General features: G+C 48.0%; 1 protein-coding gene across 1 annotated transcript in view; it reads right to left on the reverse strand.

Moving 5' to 3' along the window:
* Window positions 1–826: 826 nt before the first annotated feature.
* FAT2 (FAT atypical cadherin 2) overlaps window positions 827–19,824 on the reverse strand; it is a 77,888-nt gene continuing 58,890 nt past the window's right edge. Inside the window, exons 19-24 of the mRNA XM_004737782.3 lie at window positions 15,788–16,598; window positions 12,402–12,547; window positions 8,208–8,649; window positions 5,934–6,087; window positions 3,883–4,340; window positions 827–2,794 (exon numbers count right to left, since the gene is read on the reverse strand). Of these exons, the coding sequence (XP_004737839.2) occupies window positions 2,262–2,794; window positions 3,883–4,340; window positions 5,934–6,087; window positions 8,208–8,649; window positions 12,402–12,547; window positions 15,788–16,598 (2,544 nt within the window). The 3' untranslated portion in view covers window positions 827–2,261. The remainder of the gene's footprint in view (window positions 2,795–3,882; window positions 4,341–5,933; window positions 6,088–8,207; window positions 8,650–12,401; window positions 12,548–15,787; window positions 16,599–19,824) is intronic.

Raw genomic sequence — 19,824 nt, forward strand, 5'->3', positions numbered from 1 at the left:
AATGATACAGGTGTATTAGGACAAAAATTGCAACAGTGATAAGCAAAACAACAGAAGTCTGGGCAACACTGGACTAGTTTATATGTGATTTCCTGCACAGTTCTGATAAGTTAATCTTATCTACATACTATTTGGTATTACTTCCTAGTATAATGGTCACTGTTTATTGTTTATGCTTCTAAACAACAGGAAGCCAATTCATTCCTGCCCGAGGCCACAGTGGTATGTGTGCTGTGGTGCTTCTCATGGATGTGCCTTCCCTCCCCACCTGCACCAGGAACTCAACGGCAGGACTGGCTTTCTGGTCTCAGTATCACCTGCAAGGCCTGTGTCACAGTTGCCCGGTGATATTCACATCCACTTGGGAGTGAGCTGTGGAGCAGCAGCCACAGGCTGGCTCTGGGCACAGGGAGGGCTGGCTTCCCAAGGCTTGTGCTGTAAAGTTCACTCCTCCTGTCCAGTGCAATGTGGTGGGGAGGGTGCTGCCCAGGGTCAGCAGTCCTGAAGCCTTGTCCCAGGCCATTCCTACACGTGCTGATCAGTGGGCTTGTCCACTAACTGTGGGCAGTTGTTTTGGAATTAGAGGTGTTTTCCCAAAGAGTGGTCTGGGCCCTGCCCCCAAGAGGTTCTGATTTTCTCTCTGGCTTTGGGGCTCACAGAGCTATATTTTAGCCATTTTGCTGGATTTGGGAATCACAGTGCTTGATGACCTCGAGAGTGGGTCCCTTCTGGCCCCCAAATTCCATGAACCTCAGCTTAGCAGGGCCCATAGACCCTAGTGCCCTTCCCCTGACCTAACCCCAAACAGGATAAGTGACATACAAAATAACCATAAAAAAGACTTTATTATTTTTTAAAAAACAACAACAACAAATGGCCAGTGAAACCGTGCCTCCTGTCAGTCACACATACAGTTACACACACAGCTACCAGCCACTCCAACCAATACGCCCTCACCCACACAGCTCCCTCTCTGTAAGCAGCAACACTGTGGGTGAGAGTGTCTATTGCTCTTCCTTTTCACTTCTTTCTCCAGAAACAACACAATTGAAAAGTCAATGGACCGGAGAAAGGGATTGATGGGGCAGGAATGGCAAGGCCACTCCTGGCTACATACTCTCTACACATGTACACACATACTCTACATGAGGTGCCCACATGTGCAGGCATGTGCCCACATTGACCCTCCATGCATAGGGTTGAGTCACTGCAGGTAACACTTAGATTGGCAGGCATCTGAGATGGGGGGGGGGGCAGGAAAAGGCAGTGTCCACCCTGAACACCAATGTCCAGCTCCACGCCTTCACCCTGCCCTGATGCCCTGAATGGGGAGCTTTTAGTTCCTTGTGTCTAGGAAAGAAAAATCCCTTGGGGGCAACTCATCCAGACAGCAAGGTTGAAAAGTGCCTAAGAATTTAAAAAATGAATAATTATGTCCTTCCTGCCTGTGGCCCAAAGTGCTTGAGAAACTTGGGGTGAAGAACCCAGAGTTCCGTGAGGTCTGAAGTCCTTGGCAAAGAAGGTTCAGGGCTGCAGGAATCCTGGCAGGCCCTGGCTGGTGGAAAGTCCTGTGACTTAAAGAGGCGGAGCAAGTTCCTTGGACCCTGCGTTAGAGGAGTGGGACCCCAAGAAGACCGAGGCCAAGTGATGCTCCTCAGGAGCCCTTGTCATCCCAGGCTTAGCACAGTGCCTCACACAGAGCAGAGGCTGCAGTTAGGTGGGAATGATGCAGGGTGCACAGGTGACTTGGTGACCTGCTCACCTGCTGCTCACCTCTCAGCCCTTAGAAGATACCTTGTGGCCCTGCAGGGTCAGAGGACCCTGGACCTTGTCTCTGGGGCTGATGTAGTAGCTGCCTGTCGGGTGGACCTGCCTCTGCATCCAGAATGGAGTCTTGAGCAGGTGTAAGAACGCTCCCTGGCAGAGCTGCCTCTCTGGGGACTGAGAGATGGCGGTCAGTGAGACAGACTCCCTCTTGCCCCTCCTAGGAATCAGTTTGTCCTGGTTTTCCAGGCTTAACTGTTCTGTACATCCCCTTCCTGCTGGGGGCTCTAGTGAGATTTTTGGAGCTCCACTCTCAGCTTCCCTCCATCCTCAGGGACTCGCTGGGGGGGTCCACAAGAGCACATTTCAAAGTATCACAGCCTGGACTGGGGATGGGGCCTTCCCTCCCACTTCTTCAGCCATGCTCAATTCACTCCTACAAGACAGGAAGAAGGTGCCAAGTCCTTGGCCTCCTACCTACCTTCCTCTGAGGATAGCTAGAACATGACCTCCTCACAGCTCCCGTAATCACTCTCCACCATGTCAGAGCCCTCATAGTTGGGGGGAGCCTGGGTCTGGCCCCGCCCTGTGGGATGCCCACCCCCAACCTCACAATCAGCATAGGAGGGCCCAGCCCGGCTAAGGCGCATACTCACCCCTTTGTAGCCCCCCTCTGCCAGGCACGGCCCTCCCCCTCCCTGCCGGAACTGTGAGTGGTAGTAGCTGATGGCCGTGTACTCGTTGAGACAGGGGGCCAGCAGGTGTTCCCGGGGATTGGGGGGCTGTGGGGGCATCAGATCTTCCAGGTTCTGATTGCTGTAACGGGGCGGGAGGGGTGCCCGCTTGTTTTCCAGCTCCAGTGGGAAGGGGAAGCCCCCATAGAGGCCAGTGGGGTCTGGCATCATGGGTGGGACCTGGTGGCGGTGAGGCGATGGTGGCAGAGGACCAGAGGTCATTTCCGAGTGGGGGTATTCCCAGCGTTCCTTCCTGGAGTAAGTAGGAGGCCAGACCGCAGCTCCACCTGGGCACACTGAAAATGACAAGATAGGGTGAGCATCGAGTTTCCCTGGTGAAGGTTTCAGCAGGTCTTACAGCTACTAAACATAGTTCAGCATGTGGTAGAAACAGGCAAAAGACTGGGTGGTTATGTGACCATTCATGTGTGTTGTTTCTGGCAGTTTAGATTGGTATCTAGAATTCAACAGGGCTGAACGTCAAGGCCAGAGGTTTAAGCTAAAGCCAGCTCATATTGCAACTCTGTACTGATGATCTAAGATTCAGTGAATAAGGGAAAAATGGGGATGACTCCAAGCAGCCCGCTCACCTCTGCTGGAAACTGCAACTCCATCACAAGTCCTAATGGTGACTTACGTCTCCTTAACTGAAGGAAACGGACACACAGTTTGGACTGGGGGAGTGTGAGGGCATCTGTCACAGAGGGTGATTAAATGAGACGCAGCTTGAAAGAATGGAGAGCAGGCATCCCTGGTCCTTGCTCTGTCCCTTCTACTGAATAGTTGGGTGAATTAGAACATGTTACTGTGTCTTTATGGACTCTGATTATATCAGCAAAAAGTTTATGAAAGCACCTTTTTAAACTATTGGTGAATAAGCCAGAAAATATAAAGTGCTTTACAAATTCACCTCCTTCTGAGCCAAAGATGAGAGTGAGGTGAAGAACCCTCCTCTAGTTCAGTCAGTTCTGGACCAAGGTTGCCATACCTCCAGAATGGGTGACCAGAAGCTTGGACTACTTTCCTTTCCACACTTTCCTTTCCCAGAAAAGCACAAAGGAACAGAAGCCCTCCCCACCCCCTTTCACCCCAGGGATCCCATTTATCCCTATCAGGGTCTACAGGTTTCTGCCAGAGATATCAATCCTGTGGAATGAGTTGGAATTTAGAGGAGGAGGTCATGGTACATTGGAATGAGCCACAGATTCTGAGTCCAGAGAGCTGGCATTTGGTTCAGGCCACCATTGCACAGTGACCTTGAGCACATTCCTTCATATCCGATCCCAAGGGGTTGGACTGGATGGTGGCTTTACCTAATGGAGTGTTTAGGTCTACCACCCTATTCCGTCAATTTCAGAGACTAAGGGCCTCTGGCTATACTGACCCATCTCTTCGCCTGACCATGTCCTCTTAATGATGGACTCATTGTCGGAGTGGGAAGGGACCACAGCTGGCGGGAGTCTGGGAGGCACACTGCAGACCACTGGCCGCTGTTTAGAGCTGGGCCCAAAAGTGACCAGTTCATTTGGAACTGAGGTCTTGCTGGGCTCCAGTTGGTTCAGATTGTTGCAGGAGCTGGTGCTCAGTGGGTTGAGCTCGATGGAAGGCATAGTTTGGGTGTCAACACCAACACTCCTGGCCAGGAGGTCTGGGTCCTCCATGGCCACGGGCTTGTGGGACTTGCAACGGCGGCAGTAGAAGAGGAGCCCGACGGTGCTTAAAATGATAAACAGCAGAGCCACTATGATGATCAGAATCTCCTGTTGCCCCCAGTCACCCCTTGTGATCTCAGGGGTGACTAGACAGTGTCCTTCTGAGCAGCCCCTTGCTTCCATTTCACACCTGCAGAGAGAGAGAAATAGTCAGGGGATTGAGTCATTATACTTCCCTTTCCATGTCCCCTCTCACAAAGATTTATGGACCCCTGGGCTCAAGCCTACCTTCCCCAATTTTCAACCAAAAGAAAAGAAAAGAAAATGGATGGTAACGATCAACATCAGAGCTGTCCATCTTCCACCAGGAAGGTGTGGGAGTCAGCTACAACTTCATTCATGACCATTTGGAATCTAGGCTCTGGGCCACACCCATGATTTCCCATTCATGTGATCTAGGCATTGGATATACCCTCCACCACTGAGGTGAGATTTACAACCACATACTGTGGTGGAAGCAGCCAACATACCCAGCTGTCCTCAGCAATATTGTCAGAGTCCCAGACAGAAGTCAGCAGCACGCAGCTGTGGCAGCTGGGCACCACTGTTGCCACTGTTCTTCAGGAGGTCACAGGAACCCAGTTGGTCTTGCACAAACCTTGCCTTGGACAACTGTTCAGATCAAGCACTTGGAATTGTACGACCTCCCAGGTCACTGCCAGCTTGGCGTGCCATGGTGTAAGGCTCCTAGGAGGCTTCTGTGGCCAGTTTCATCCACTTTCGAGGGATATTAAGAAAGGCTCCCTTCATTCTACTTGAGTCCCAGTGTCTTCAGTTTCACCACCAACACTTTATTCTCTTGGGTTAGACATCGTCCTCCCCAAGTTCCTCTTTTAAAATGCAAACACCACCACTTTCAGCCAGGAAGTATCCCGCCAACACATCTCCTGCCGAGCGAGGTGTGCAGTGGGGCCAGAGATGCCAGGTGCTGAGAGAAAGGACTTGGGTCACAAACACATGGTGGGGGGCGGTTTGGACAAGCCCTTTCTTTCTCTGGGCCTCAGTTTCCCCATGTGTAAAGTGAGTGGGTGGACTACATCATTGGCTCTCTTATGCACATGCTGACAACAAGGGGATCTCTTGGGAGCTTGTTATAGATAGGATCCCAGGCCTCATTCCTTGGAGATTCTGATACAATCAGTCCAGAAATCTGTATTTTCCACAAGGGTCCCCGATAATTTTTAAAAAAGGCTCCCAAACTGGGGAGCCCTAAAACCAGATAATTAGCAAAACTCTTTACTTCTAGGATTCTAGGGATCTAAGGATTCTTGCAGTCCCCCAGACCAGCATAATACAAGGCACAGGTAGCTAGCGGTGGGGTTCAGCACAGCAGTGTTTGTACCTAGCGGAGTCATTGTCCTCAGGCCACTTTCCAGGAAGTCACCACCCAGTGCCAGAGAATAACTTCAGCCATTTTCTGACTTCAGCAAAGATGAGAAATCCGCCTGAGGAGCGGATTAGAAGTGTAGATTCCCAGAGCCCAGCCTAATGAGTCTGATTCAGTACGTCCAGAATAAGATTAGAGAAATCACTGAGAAGCCTCTTTCCCTGCATGTTCTGTTGCAGGTGGCTGGAGGGAGAAGCCTTGGCACATAGAAAAGACCAAGAAGCCAGGTCACTGGAGCATTCAGCTCCTGGTCTCCCATGGCCAGGAATGCGGAGGTCATTTCCTAATGGTCCCAAACCCAGGATGAGGAGCCAAAGGTCGCTCCCCTGTGCTTACCTGTCTCCCATATAAGGGTGAGGGCAGTTACAGGAGATGCCTTCAGGGGATGAGATGCAAGTGCCACCTTCCAGGCAGGGTATTGAAGTACAGTTCTCCCTTCTTTGTTCACAGTGCCTGCCCGAGAACTGGGGGGGACACTTGCAGACATAGCCTGGGAAGGAGGGCAGGGGGAAAAGAGTCAGGCAGCTGCAGGCTGAGAGGCCCTCCAGGACAGGTGGTGGGGGGTGGGGGGCTCGGCGTGTCTGCAGATCTGCATGTCCATGTTCAGTTAGTGAGTGCCTCCTGTGACAAGCACCGTCCAGGGCACTGATGCCCGGGACGTGATCCCGACCTCAAACAACCTATAGGCTACAGAGAAGAGGCCCATAAAGAATAGTAGGCATCCTAGACAGAGCTCAGTCTTAAGTGCGAGTCACTGTGCTAACCACCTGCACATATCAGCCCATTGGAGCCTCATGCCAGCGCTGAAATTGGTTACTGTTACCCTCATCAGGGAACAGGTACAAGTTGATGGCAGGTGAGGAGATGAGGCACAAAGAATACATGACATTTGCTCAAGGTCATCCAGCAAGTTAGTGGGAAATTTGGGATTCAAACCTATAGAACCAACTGTGTATAATATCAGTATATGAGTAATTATCATAACATGACAGAGCCTGGAGAGCCAAGGGAGAGTCGGGGCTACTGGGCCAGGGAGGTGAGATGGGCCGGAGCATCCCTATGAGCCAGATGCAGGAATTAGGAATTAGGACTCTTAACAGCAAGGGGACACCACTGCAAGTTTCCAAGCAGGAAAGTGATACACTCAGACCTGCTCTGTATAAAGGTCACTCTGGTGCCCTGCTGGAAGGCACAGGTGGAGGGGGAGAAGGTAGAGAACAGGGAGGCAGCTGACTCAAGGGGGAGAGATGACAGCTGCCTGGTGGTGTGGATAGATAGAAGTGATCAGATACTCTGCAGATGGAAACGACAGTACTATTATCCTGGCAAAAATGAGAAAATGGGATAATGCCGAGTGTTGACAGAGACACCAGATCCTCCTGCATTGCTGGGAGAAGGGCAGCTGCTGTGGCCAGGCTGAAGAGCAATTTGGCCCTAGTTAGTCAAAATAATGATTTACATCCTCCGGGTGTGTGAATTCCATCCCTGGGTGTGGGGTGTGTGTGTGTGTGTGTGTGTGTGTGTAGGGAGTTCTCATACAGGTTCATAAGAAGATATGTATGAGGATATTCACGCAGCAGTGTTGATGGAGGTGGGGTGTTGAAGCCACCAGGGTGTTCGTTGCTAGCTGAGTAGAGAGGGGAGATGTGAATGCAGGTACACACACGGGGGCATGGAGCCACAAGAAAAGCAATGAATATGAATTGTGACAGTGTGGATGGAAAACTAAAAAATATATGTATCACATATAGTTAGAAATCCAAGCATGTGTAAAACCAGTGATATATATTTTGCAAGAACTCATTTAAAAACTTTAGATGTGGGGCACCTGGGTGGCTCAGTAGGTCAAAGCCTCTGCCTTCAGCTCAGGTCATGATCTCAGGGTCCTGAGATCGAGCCCCACAATGGTTCTCTGCTCAGCGGGGAGCCTGCTTCCTGCCCCCCCTCTCTGCCTGCCTCTCTGCCTACTTGTGATCTCTGTCTGTCAAATAAATAAATAAATAAGTAAATAAATATCTTAAAAAAAAAACTTTACATGTTTGCCTGTGGGTTTGGGGTGGGGGAGAGGCAGCCAAATACACAGTAAAGAGGAATATAAAAGAGAAACCTAGGATGGACCGAATATAACACTAAGGTGTGTAATGAAATTGACCGGTGGCACCAGAGGTCCCTGTTCATGCTGGTCCCCCATCCAAACAAGTAGAAAGAAAGTCAGTCCTTGTTGAGGGAGAAGAAAGACTCTTGGCTTCCCTTAGTGTAAACCTAGTGGAATACTCACAAGATAGTAAGGGGAAGAGAGAGACATCTGGCATCAGGGGAGGAGTGCTCCACTGAAATCTGTCCCCCAAATGCAGCTCTCTCACTTAACAGCCTTGTGACCTTGGGTAGTTCCTTCATCCATCTGGGCAGCCCTTACATAGCCCAGCAGTTTCCTGTGCCATGAAATGAAGTCATTGACAGCTTTCTTTCAACCTTTCTCTCCCTCATGAGGCTGTGCTGAAGGAATATACTTTGCAAACTCTCCAGTGATATATGATTGCTAGTTCAATGTGCTGGGGTCTTCTGAAGAGCCCTCCTGGGATAAACCTTGGAGTTGTTTCCAGCCCTTACCTGCCCCATGGGTCTGTGAGCACTTGCCGCCATTGAGACATGGGTTTTGGCTGCAGTCATCCCTGTGTGAGCAGCACTGGGTGAGGGCCTGCCTCTCTTGCAACCCTGATGACTTCTTGCCATGGACCAGCAGCTCCAGCGCCTCTCCGTTGATCACAACTGCATCCAGGCAGCCTTCAAAACCCTGGGACACAACTGGGGAAGAATGCAAGAGAACAAGGCCACCCAGAAAGAGATCTCCTTCAGGCCTGAGACCCTGGCAGTTCTCTGGGAGCACAAGGGAGGCATTGCCTGAGCTGTCAACCAACAGGCGAATGGAAGTGTCTATCTCCTCCACCACAATGGAGTGCCACTCTTGGTCATTCACGTGGAGCCAGGAGGAAAGATTTCCATAGAAACCACCCGGGCAGTGGTATTCCAGCTGGAGCACTCCATCAGCCAGCTGCAAAGAAAACCCAGATGGCCATCAGCAAAACTAAGAAGTCCTTATTAAAAAGTACTGTTAACAGAATACCAGTGCAAAGAATGTTGGTTGATTTTCATGGGTGGGAGAAGTAGTATTGGGGGATTTTCAAGGCTGTTTCAAACATTGTCTTTGTAGAGCATAAAAGCTGTTCTATGGTCTCATTTGGCCCTTACCATATTCCATGGTGTGATCTGGGCAGGGATGGCATCTCCATTTCACAGATGAGGAAACTGATGCCCAGAGAAGCCTTGCTGCCTGAGACTGTCTTTTTTGGATTCTTCTCTGTAGGCCTCTCCCATGTTCTGTGCTCCTCAAGTTGGCCCTCAAGGACACCAAAAACCCCTCTCACTCCAACTCTCTTATTCAACAGTTCTTCAGTTCTCAAAGTGGGTCTCTAAGACCTTTCCAGGGAACCCTCAAGGGGAAACCATTTTTATAATAATCCTAAAACATTATTTGCCTTTTCTACTCTCATTCTCTCACAAATATGCAGTGATTTCCAGACATGGCTATCACAACAGATGAACACAGAAGTAGATATGAAACTCTAGCCATCTACTATAAAGCCATATGTAAGAGAGATATGCAAAAAATGTAAAACAGTGCCACTCTTCTTTTTTCTTAATTTTGGAAAATGTAATTATTGTTCACAATAATATGGTATTTATGTCAACATGTAATAGGTTTCTTGCTATTTTTAAATGAATTAATAAAGATTTTAACACTTCTCAGTTTTAATTTCTAGTACTGAAAATATTGCTAGCTCTAACCCACATGAACAGAACCTCCCTAGGATCTTTAATTATTTTTAAGAATGTGAAAAAGTCCTGAAATCAAGAAGTCTGAGAACAACTGGGTTATATCATTTTGGTTTACCTAAACCCAAGAGGTAGGGCTGCTGTGGTCAGTCTGGGTTGTGTAGAGCCTTCTCTGGGTGAAATTTGAAAATCCAATCCAGTGTTTTACAGAAGTTAGCCATTTGTACATCACTTCCCCAATTCTTGCCCTGGTTGTATACTACCTATACAGATATTTACTTTAAAGGAAATTTACTATTATTATAGTTTGTAAACTCAAAGCATTGTCTTTAAATCTCTCCTTTCACTTAGCCAGGACCACAAATCCATTGGTCCAACCAACTTTTCATTGTCTCTCAACCTCTGGAAGGTTCTCACCTCTCTCCTTATCCAGCTTAAATTACATAGCCAAACTCCTGTCCTCTCCTACATAGTAGAACTCACTTGGCAAACCACACAAATCTGGCAAAATCCAATTCTCCCTACTGTATGTGAGCATCACTGAGCTGAACATAGCTGAAGAAAAGCACACAACCTTATTTATTGATCTCCCTTTAATTTCATGACTGCAAGTTTCAATTGAGACCTTCATGGTGCCTAATTATGCTATCTTCCTCGGTTTACTCTCCCAGATTCACAACCTCTCTCTCCTCGAACCCCTGAAGCTCCCCTCCCCATCCTCGCTCTCACCAGTCGGGTGGGGACTTGCAGGCACTCTTACCATCACCTCTATTCACCTTGGTGGAAGCCAGTCTCTCCATTCATGCACTTGGTCCCACCCCCCTTCGCTCCTCAAGGACTAGTTTCCATTGACTCTCCTTTCTTTTCCCTACATCTTTGTTCATTCTCTATTGTACCATTCCAGTCATCACACAAACATGCTGTTATTACTCTAATCTTTTAAAAAAGTTTTCTTGAACCCACTTCTCTCACCAGAGATCACCTTCTTTCTTTGCTTCCTCTTTGCAGCAAAATTCCAACCCACCCACCATGATACTGAAACCACTGGTGTCAGGGTATTTAGTGACTGCGGTGTTCCCAAGTCCAGTGATTAATATCACCCATCTCACTCATCTCTCAGCAGCATGTTATCAGCTGGTCACTCCTTCCTTCATGATACATGTTCTTCATTCAGCTTCCTGGATACAGTACTCTTGGTTTTCCTCCAACATCACTGGTTGCACATTTTTAGTCTCCTTTTTTGGATCCTTCTCTTCCCCCAGACATCTCAATTTGGAGTATCACAAGGATGAATCCTTGGTCTACTCTTTTTTCAATCTATACTTCCTGGTGATCTCATCCAGTTTGATGGCTTTCAATACTAAGTATATGCTGAAGGTGCCCAGATCTTCATCTCTATCTGAGACTTTTCTCACAGACACTAGACTTGTTTATCCAGCTCCACTTGGAAGTCTAGTAGGCATCTCAAACTTACATCTCAAAACTGAACTTTTGATCTTCCCCAAACCTGCTCTACCCATATTCTTCCCTAAGTCTGTTGGCAGCTACTCCATTCCTTCTAATAACTCAGGCCCAAATCTTACTCCTTGCTTTCTCTCCCAGCCCTCATTCGATTCATCAGGAAGTCCTCTTGGTTTTACCTTCAAAAATCTATCTAGACTGTCAACTCTTCTTCCCAGTTCACTGTCATTACCCTGATGTAGACCACCACCATCTCTCACCTGAACTGTCACAGTACCGTCTTGGGTGGGTCTCTGCTTTTATCTTTGTTTCTCTAAACTTGTTTTTCAACACAGGAGCCATCAGGGCCCTTTTAAAAATGTCACATCATGTCAGTTCTCTGCTCAAACCTTCTCATGCCCTCCATTTTGCTCAGAATAAAAGCTGAAGTCCTTCAATGGCCTATGAGAACTTCATGGATACTCCCTCAGCCCACTGTATTGCTGACCCCAAATCCTACTACTACTGTCTCCCTTACTTACTTTACTCAGGCCATATACACATCTGGGATGTTCTTAAACCTGTGAAACATTCCCCTACCAAAACGTTTTTGCATTGCTATTCCCTCTACCTAGAATGCTACCTAGCTAATTCCCTTACCCCCTTTATATTATGGTTTAGTTACCAACTCAGTGAAGACTTCCCTGATCAACTTACTTAAAATTGAAACTTCCCATAGTCCTAATCCCTTTAACCTTTTTTTTGGTTGTTAAAGCCAAAGCACTTATCACATTTGGACAAACTAAGATTTTCTGAGCTATTATGTTTATGTTTATTGTCAGTCTTCCCCTATAGGGTGAAAGCTCTCAGAGGGATTTTTGTCTTATTCACTGATGAGAACACTGTCTAGAACAGTGCCTGTTACTTAGCAGATGCTTGATAAATATTTATCGAATAATTAATTTCCAACTAGCTGCCAAAGTCCATTTGTTCTTTGTCAAAGTGGGAGATTGGCTTTTGTGTTGGAGGCGTTAAAGTCAGGCAGGCAAACTAAGATATTCTACAAGATTAATCAGAAGGACTGAAAGACCATGAGAAAGGAAATTCCTTTTTCTTCCATGTGATTCCATGTAACTTAATGCTGGGTTTGTAGTCTTGAGCACCCTAGTGGTAGCCAGCTTCCTACCCATCTTGGAAACACTGGTTTGTTACTCAGCAAAAGTGATAAAACAAAAAAAAACAAACCCACCATGACTAGGTGGCCTCCATTTCACCCTCTATCTTCAGAAGTGCTCTCTCTCCTCCCACAGAGCAGCCCAACTTGTCTTTGGCTATATATCTCCAGGTGGGGGGCTTGGGCATCACAACTGCAAAGTCTTGTTCCTTAAACTAATAGTCATACCAGCATCCCTGAAAACCACGCAGGGTTTTCTCTGCCAACAATTGGGCTTTGTAGCTGTTCCTCAAGCTGTCCCCACCTCCCTCTCCTGGCACGCCCACATGAAATCTCTCAGGCTGGCAGTACCTTACCTTCAGGGAGACATACACTGTCTCATTGCTGAACAGGAGAACAGCCTGCGATTGGAATGTTTTCAGGCGGAAACGGATGTGCCAGTTCTGTGCCTCTGGAAGACTGTACCGCCCAAAGCTTTGTCCGCTGAATCTTGTGGCAGTACCTGTAGAAGCAAGCAGAGATTTTAGCTCCACATGACGAGGTCCCCCACAGAGTTCTTGAACTGACTCTGTCTCATTCAACCCTTGGGTGACATTGTTCACATCCTATAGAAGTGCTTCTTGGTGAGTCAGGGTGGGGGGAGTTACCTGTCCAGGATCCTGCAGCCGACAGACACCATCCCCCTGCATGCTTTCTTTTGTCCCCAGAGACCCTTGCGTTGGGTCTCAGGAACTATGAGCTCAAACCACCGAGAAAGCAAGAATCAAGCCAGAAATGCTACCAATGAAATGTGTGGAAATCAAAATTTCTATCCTACATAGTTTCTTTGTTATTTCTGACATCACTAGGTGGGGAGAAAGAGGCAGAATTGGAGAGGATTTTGCATATATGTGTGATTTCAGGAATACCATGAAGGTGCTTTGCCTCAAGATCTCCCCTTCGTCATTAGGAGTGTAACCATTTGAGAAGCTCATAACCAGATGCATCGCTGCTGAGAGGTCCAGAGTCACTGCGACCAAGGAAGGGGATGCAGAATTCTGTGAAGTCCTGTGTGCACATCCCCCCATAGCAACTGCTAGCACATAGTTGCAGAGTCAGGAGGCTCCACTTCAACTTGACTTTCTCCAGCTGATTTGACCATGGGATCCTCTTATGGGGACCACCTCTTCCAAGCCCTAGGAAATAGCATTCTGCCGGCCACCTTGGAGAATTCTGTGTTATACGTATATTAAGCACTATCCTCCCCAGAAGGGAGTCCAGCTGTTAAATCCCTAAAACCTCAGTGTGAACAAGCTTATCAGTCATCAGGCAAGGGGAGGAGCTGTATAGGGCCCCAGATACCCTAGACTGTAGAAGAGAGGGGACAAAAGCCAAGAGGAGAAAGAACCAGGAAGTCTTAGGCACATGGGATTTCGAGATCCGGAGGCTGTCCATCATCTAAAACTCTCTGCTGCAGGCAATTCTGTTGTCATAAGTCATTACCGGATGGTAATTCCTAGATCATCTAGGAATTCCCAGACCTTAATGAAGATCAGCTGGAGAGAACTTTATTTTTTTTTATAAGATTTTATTTATTTATTTGGCAGACAGAGATCACAAGTAGGCAGAGAAGCAGGCAGAGAGAGAGAGAGAGAGGAGGAAGCAGGCTCCTTGCTGAGCAGAGAGCCTGATGTGGGGCTCGATCCCGGAACCTTGGGATCATGACCTGAGCCGAAGGCAGAGGCTTTAACCAACTGAGCCACCCAGGCGCCCCTGGAGAGAACTTTAAAATACAGAATGCCAGGCTCTATCCTCAGAGAGTAAGACTCACTAGTTCCTGAGGTACATGAGAAGCTGCATTTTAAAAATCTGCCCATTATGGGTGTATTGACTAGAAGAGAGACCAAGAGGGGCTCCTGGGAAGCTGGACACGTGGTGATCCTGGCTGTAAGTGCCAGTTACACGGGTGTATTTGGTTCGTGAAAACCGTGGCACGTAGACTTTTCTGTGTGCCGCATTTCATTTCACCAAAATATTTTTAAAAACAACAAATCTGAGTGATTCTGACGATCGTCAAGCCAACCTCTGGTATTTCTCAAAGAGCAGCCCTTGGACCACCTGCTTCCGAATTGCCTGAGGTGCTAATGCCAATTCCAAGGAGAGAGAGATGGAGAGAAACCAAGAAACAGACTTAACTATAGAGAGCAAACTAATGGTGTACCAGAGGGGAGTGTATGGGGGATGGGTGAAATGGGTGAAGGGGATTGAGCACATTTATTGTGATGAGCTCTGAACAATGTACAGAATTGCTGAATTGCTGTATTGTACACCTGAAACTTATACAACACTCTACGCTAACTATATTGGAATTAAAATAAAAACTTCATTAAAAATGTCAATTCTAGGCCTCACCCAAGACCTTCTAAATAATACACCTGGAGGTGACCCTTAGGAGTGGGTCTCTTTTAAAATCACACTCCCCAGGGGCACCTGGGTGGCTCAGTGGGTTAAGCCTCTGCCTTGGGCTCGATGTGGGATCGAGCCCCGCATCGGTCTCTCTCCTCAGTGGGGAACCTGCTTCTGCCTCTCTATGCCTGCCTCTCTGCCTACTTGTGATCTCTATCTGTAAAATCTTTTTAAAAAATAAAAAAGTAAAACCACACTCCCCAGGTGATGTTGCACGAGCATGAATTTTTAGAGCCTCTGCTGTCTGGTGCCAGGTGACCAAGAGAGAACCTTCGACTGTCACGGCTTTCCTTGCAGGCAACTCTGGAGCAAGAGACACAGAAAGGAAGCACTCCCCTACCCTCACCCTGCCCCATAAACACACACACAGCCAAGAGTAGCTCACCCAGCCTAAATACAGTGGGACCTGGAGAAAGTCCACCAATCTTTAGAGAAAGAATTTCCCTAATGCAAAAGGGAACCCATAAAGGGTAGACCAGGCCAGGGATGGGGCGATGGTGAGCTGGAGACTTTTGCCGATGCTCCCGAGCTGGTCAAGGGCATGGATTCTTGATGCCAGGGGTGCTGGGGTGAGTCCACAGGAAGAAACTGACTTCCTGTAGATCTCGGTGAGGAGCTCAGCCTTTAGAGTGGGACACACAAGTATTTAGACCAGCCCCTCACAGGAGGCCATGAAGTTTCAGGTGAACTAATGTTGGTGACAATCAGTTTCAGTAACATATACAGCATCCGGCACATTGCAGAGTCTGTCTAGCCACAACTGCTACCATGTGAATGACAGCCATCATGGACATTGTGCTTACGGACCAGATAAAAGTTAGGTGCTTTTATATCCATTGAGTAATTTACTCCCCAAACCAACTCCAGAAGGCAGATGATAATATTTTCATTATTTTATAGATGAGAATCTACAGCTCTGAGGACTTAGTAACCCACTCCAAGTTACACAGCTAGTAAGAGAGGGAGCTGGAGTTAAAATCTGAGGTTATAACCACCAGGCGGTAGTACTAATAGTAATACTATTAGTAACTCATGTTAGTGACTGCTTTCTATATCAGGCACTTTTCTAAGCAAGCTCTTGATATTTAAGACTCATTTAACCCCCATAAACAGCCCAAAGACACGGAAAGGCTAGATAATTTTCCTAAGGTCACTATCCATCCCTGGTGGCCTATGGCCTAGCCCTACTGAAACACCCCTCTAACTACCCCATGGGGCCGCCCTGGGATCTCCATCCCTACAGTGAGTCTGGCTAAGCCCTGCAGTGCTGATTGTCTTGGGGAAGCCTGTTCCTTACCGTTGCAGGAGCAGCTCCTCTCCAGGCGATGCCGTGGGGTCAGGATGCTGAGCCTGGCTGTGCTGTACGTGGGGCCCACCCTGGGGTCCAGGTGCACCGTCTCTTGGCACATTTGACCCTGGCAGCTTGGGCCCTGGCAGGGCACCACAGGCATGGCTGACCTCATCTGAATTCCCACCGAGTGCTCCATCTCCTTGGCTGAGCGAGTGATGATGGATGCCAGCTCCTGGAGCTTGTAGAAGGTTCCAGAATGCCCCTCAAAGACCAGGAGCACGTCCACCCCAGCTGTGGTCTCTGCAGGCTGAAGGCTCGCCAGGTGGATGTTAGCTCGTTTGATGTCCAGTTTGTTGCTGAGGAACCTCTGCAGGTTCCTCCAGTGGTCACTCACCAGTTCCTCTGGGGTGAGCTGGTGGAAGCCCAACCACATGGCCTGCTGCAGAGCCTCCCGCCCCACGTGCCACACATGGACATGGACCCCAGCAGTGGCAGCGAAGGTCCCATCACTGACTGTGACGTTGAATGCATAGCGGCCACGAGGCAGGTCCTGGGCGGCAATAATCTTGCCATCGAATGCGCCCACTGAGAAGTGCCTGGCCACATTGTCCTCTCCTGCCAGGCTGTAGGTCAGCGTGTCCTGCGGGTCTCGGTCTGTGGCATGTATTTTGCCCACCATGCCACCCTGGAATTCCTCCTCTCCAATGGTGATGAAGATCTCCAGTGGGAGGGCAGAGGGTGGGTAGTGGCTCTGCTCCGTGACATGGACACTGACAGATGTCGAAGACGAGAGGGGAGGGATGCCACTGTCTGACACCTGTGGACAGAACAAGCATGGCCATTACCACAGGACTGCATTACCACAGCTGTCTGTGGCCTCCTGGGGCAGCCAGTCTCTCTACCTGAGGGCAGGCTCACCACACCGTCACAGTTGAGAAAGAGAACAATAACGCCAAAGCACTGAAGGTATTGTGGAGGGAGTTATATGCCATACCACACAGTCAAACTCAACGCCATTTCCTCATCTGACAGCTCTCTGAGCCTCTTCCTAAACTTCTCCAGTCACTTACACTCACGTTTTCTCCCTCTCCAACATCTCTCATTCTGTCTCTATCCTTAAGCGAGTCATCAAATATCTCTTCTTGACTCCACCCTTTGTGGCCCCCGTCAGCCTAAGGAGTTTCTGTTTGAGATCCCCCTTGATCTTGTCTGATCTCGGAAGCTAAGCAGGGTCGGGCCTGGTTAGTACTTGGATGGGAGATCCCCCTTTACTAGTGTCTAGAGTGGGTGTTTCTTCCTCAGGTCAGCCAACAAATATGTACTGATTGCTTTCTACAGGCCAGGGCCTCTACGGTGATCAGAAGAAAAAATACCATCAATATGTTACTAAAAATAAACAAGACAATGTCAGACATGGATAAAGTGCTGTAAAGGAGGAAAATGGAGCATGAGACAGAGATCTGAAGAGTGAGAGCTTCCGTACTCAGATTGGTTAGGAGGGAAGTCATAACACTTGAGGAGAATGTGACACTTGAACTGAGTCCTAAGGGATGAGAAGAGTTGAGGAGAGGAGGTGACAAAGGGAACAGCAAGTGTCAAGCCCTAGAGTAGAAAGAACACAGTGAGCTCGATAGGGCAGAAGGGCCCTGGCTGCTGGAGCAAGTGGGCAGGGCTGAGGACCAGGCAGGGGCACAAGGGAGGTCGCCCCGTCACTGATGGGATGAGGAGCACTTGGTTGGGTTTTATGTCAGAGCCATGGAAAGCCACTGAAGCTTCTAACAAGGCCATGCCATGACCACAGTTGCGCAAGGAAAAGAATGTAAATTGAAAATGCCTTTTCCTTTCATATTTTGCCAAACATCCTTGCAACTTTCTGTCCTGATTAGCAAGGACAAAGTTTCATTCAGTGACTTTATCTCTTTCATAGCTGTCGCTAAGAGTCTCCACAACTTTCTCTACACCTAATATCTTGTTCATGTGTATTCTAGTGCTTTGAGTGGGTGAACAAGTTGTGAAATTACACCCAGTGCTGGGATTTGTGTGTAACACCGGTGGGATATGAATAGCAACAACAGTAATTAATACTGCTGCTAAGCATAACATACAGCTGGCATCAACTGAGCGCAGACTGTATGCTGGTCACTTCTAATGCTTCTGATGCGTGATCTGAGATAGCGTATCAACCTTAACCCTAACCCTAACCTTTCTTATGAGATAGATACCAGGAAGTCTTCCATTTACAAAAACTATGACTGAGGCTTAGAGGTCAAGTAACTCGCCCAAGGTCATAGAGCAGGTAAGGCCAGAGTAGAATCTGAACCTATGTCCATAATCTGTTTCTTTGCTGGCCTCTAGTGCCTCCTAATGAATGAAAGCATAAGTACAAGAAAAGTGCAAGAGGATGTGAGGCAGATAATTACTGTGATTGTCTGGGTCAGGAGACAGAGGTCATTGCTTGGAAGGCAATTATGTCCATGCCCTTAGCTTTGAAAACTCTCTACATTTGCCCACACCTGTCCTCTGAGCTGCAGACTCCCATTCCCAACTACCTACTGGACACCTCCACGTCAGTGTCTCATGGGCACCTAAAAGGTGACATGTGCAAAACAGAGTCCTCATTTTACTCATAAACCTGTCCTTCCCCCACTGCACCATATTTCTGGCCTCAGCAATGGCCCCACGGCCCAGTCTTCACTCCCAGGAAACCTGGGAGTCACCCCTGATTCTTCTCTCTCTCCCCGTATCCAGTCTATCACTGACTCCTGTTTATTTCCGTGCAGAGCTTGTCCCTAGTCTGTCCACTTCTTGCATCTTTGTTATCAGCTCAAGGTTTCCGCACCACTCTTTCCAGCTGGAATTGGAAGTAATGCTAAAAGTATTATGAAGGCTTATAATTAGGATGGCTGTACATCCTGGTTTGCCCAGATCAGTCTTGATTTTCACTGATTGACCCTGTTGTGGCTCAGTGATCGCCAATTAACTACTTTTAGGACTTCTTTCCCTCTCAAGTGCATCACAGTTTGGACCTCAAGTAGTATGGTCACCCAAGCCAAGAGGACTCCATGATCTACCCAACCCATCTCTTCAGCTTTATTCCCAGTAAGATCACTATGCTGACCAAATTGGCCCCATCTCAGGTCACTTCAAGCTCCTTCCCAACTCAAGAGCTGGCTTATCTTGTTCCAGCTTGCAACATTCTCCTGCCCATTTTCAACATGACTGGCTCCTCTCTGGTCCCAGCTCAAATGTCCCTTCCTCATGAGGGCAGTCGCCCTCTGAATATGTCTCCTCTGTGCTTTTCAAGGCACTTTCTTTCTTCATTCATTTACTGTTTATCTCCATGACTAGAATCAAAAGCCCCCAGGGACAGGGATCAACCCCTCCTTTCCCCTTGCTGTAACACTAGCAGCGGGCATAGGGCCTGGCACAGGATGGGTGCTCAATATTTGTTGAAAGGTTTAGCAAATCACTGACTGGCCAGCTGGGTGAATGGATGGATATATCATCCTGAAAAGGATGCTATATCACAGAAAAGTTCACAGAATAACAGGGTCCACAAGGACTTGAGATTTAGGAAGGGATTTTAAGGGAATGAAAAGAAGAAGAAATGATTAACTACCATCTTGACACTTCCCTTTTCTCTATTCTCACTCTACCCTTTGCAGCACCACCATAACACCTTAAACACGTATATATCTTCTCCAATTTGGACCCCACAGCAGTTCTTGTGAGATTCAGAGAGCTTTCCTGGCCAATCTCAAGGAGTTAGAGCTAGGGTGAGAGTGTTGTTCTGCCTGGAAGCTGTGCGGGAATTCGGAGCTTAGGCTCTAGGGTCAGAATATTTGGTCTGAAGCAACCCACCTCTGCCACTTATTGGTAATATTACTTTAAGCCAGTCACTCAACCTCCCTGTGCCTCAGTTGCCACATCTTTAAAGCAGGGGTGGTAACTCTACCCACCCTAAAACCTGTTGTGAGGATTTAATGCAATAATGCATGTGAAGCACTTAGCCTAGTGCCCAGCACCTAGTAAGAACTCTATAC

Source organism: Mustela putorius, unplaced genomic scaffold (assembly GCF_011764305.1).
Source record: "Mustela putorius furo isolate JIRA1106 unplaced genomic scaffold, ASM1176430v1.1 tig00000407_pilon_pilon_pilon, whole genome shotgun sequence".
Taxonomy (NCBI): Eukaryota; Metazoa; Chordata; class Mammalia; order Carnivora; family Mustelidae; genus Mustela; species Mustela putorius.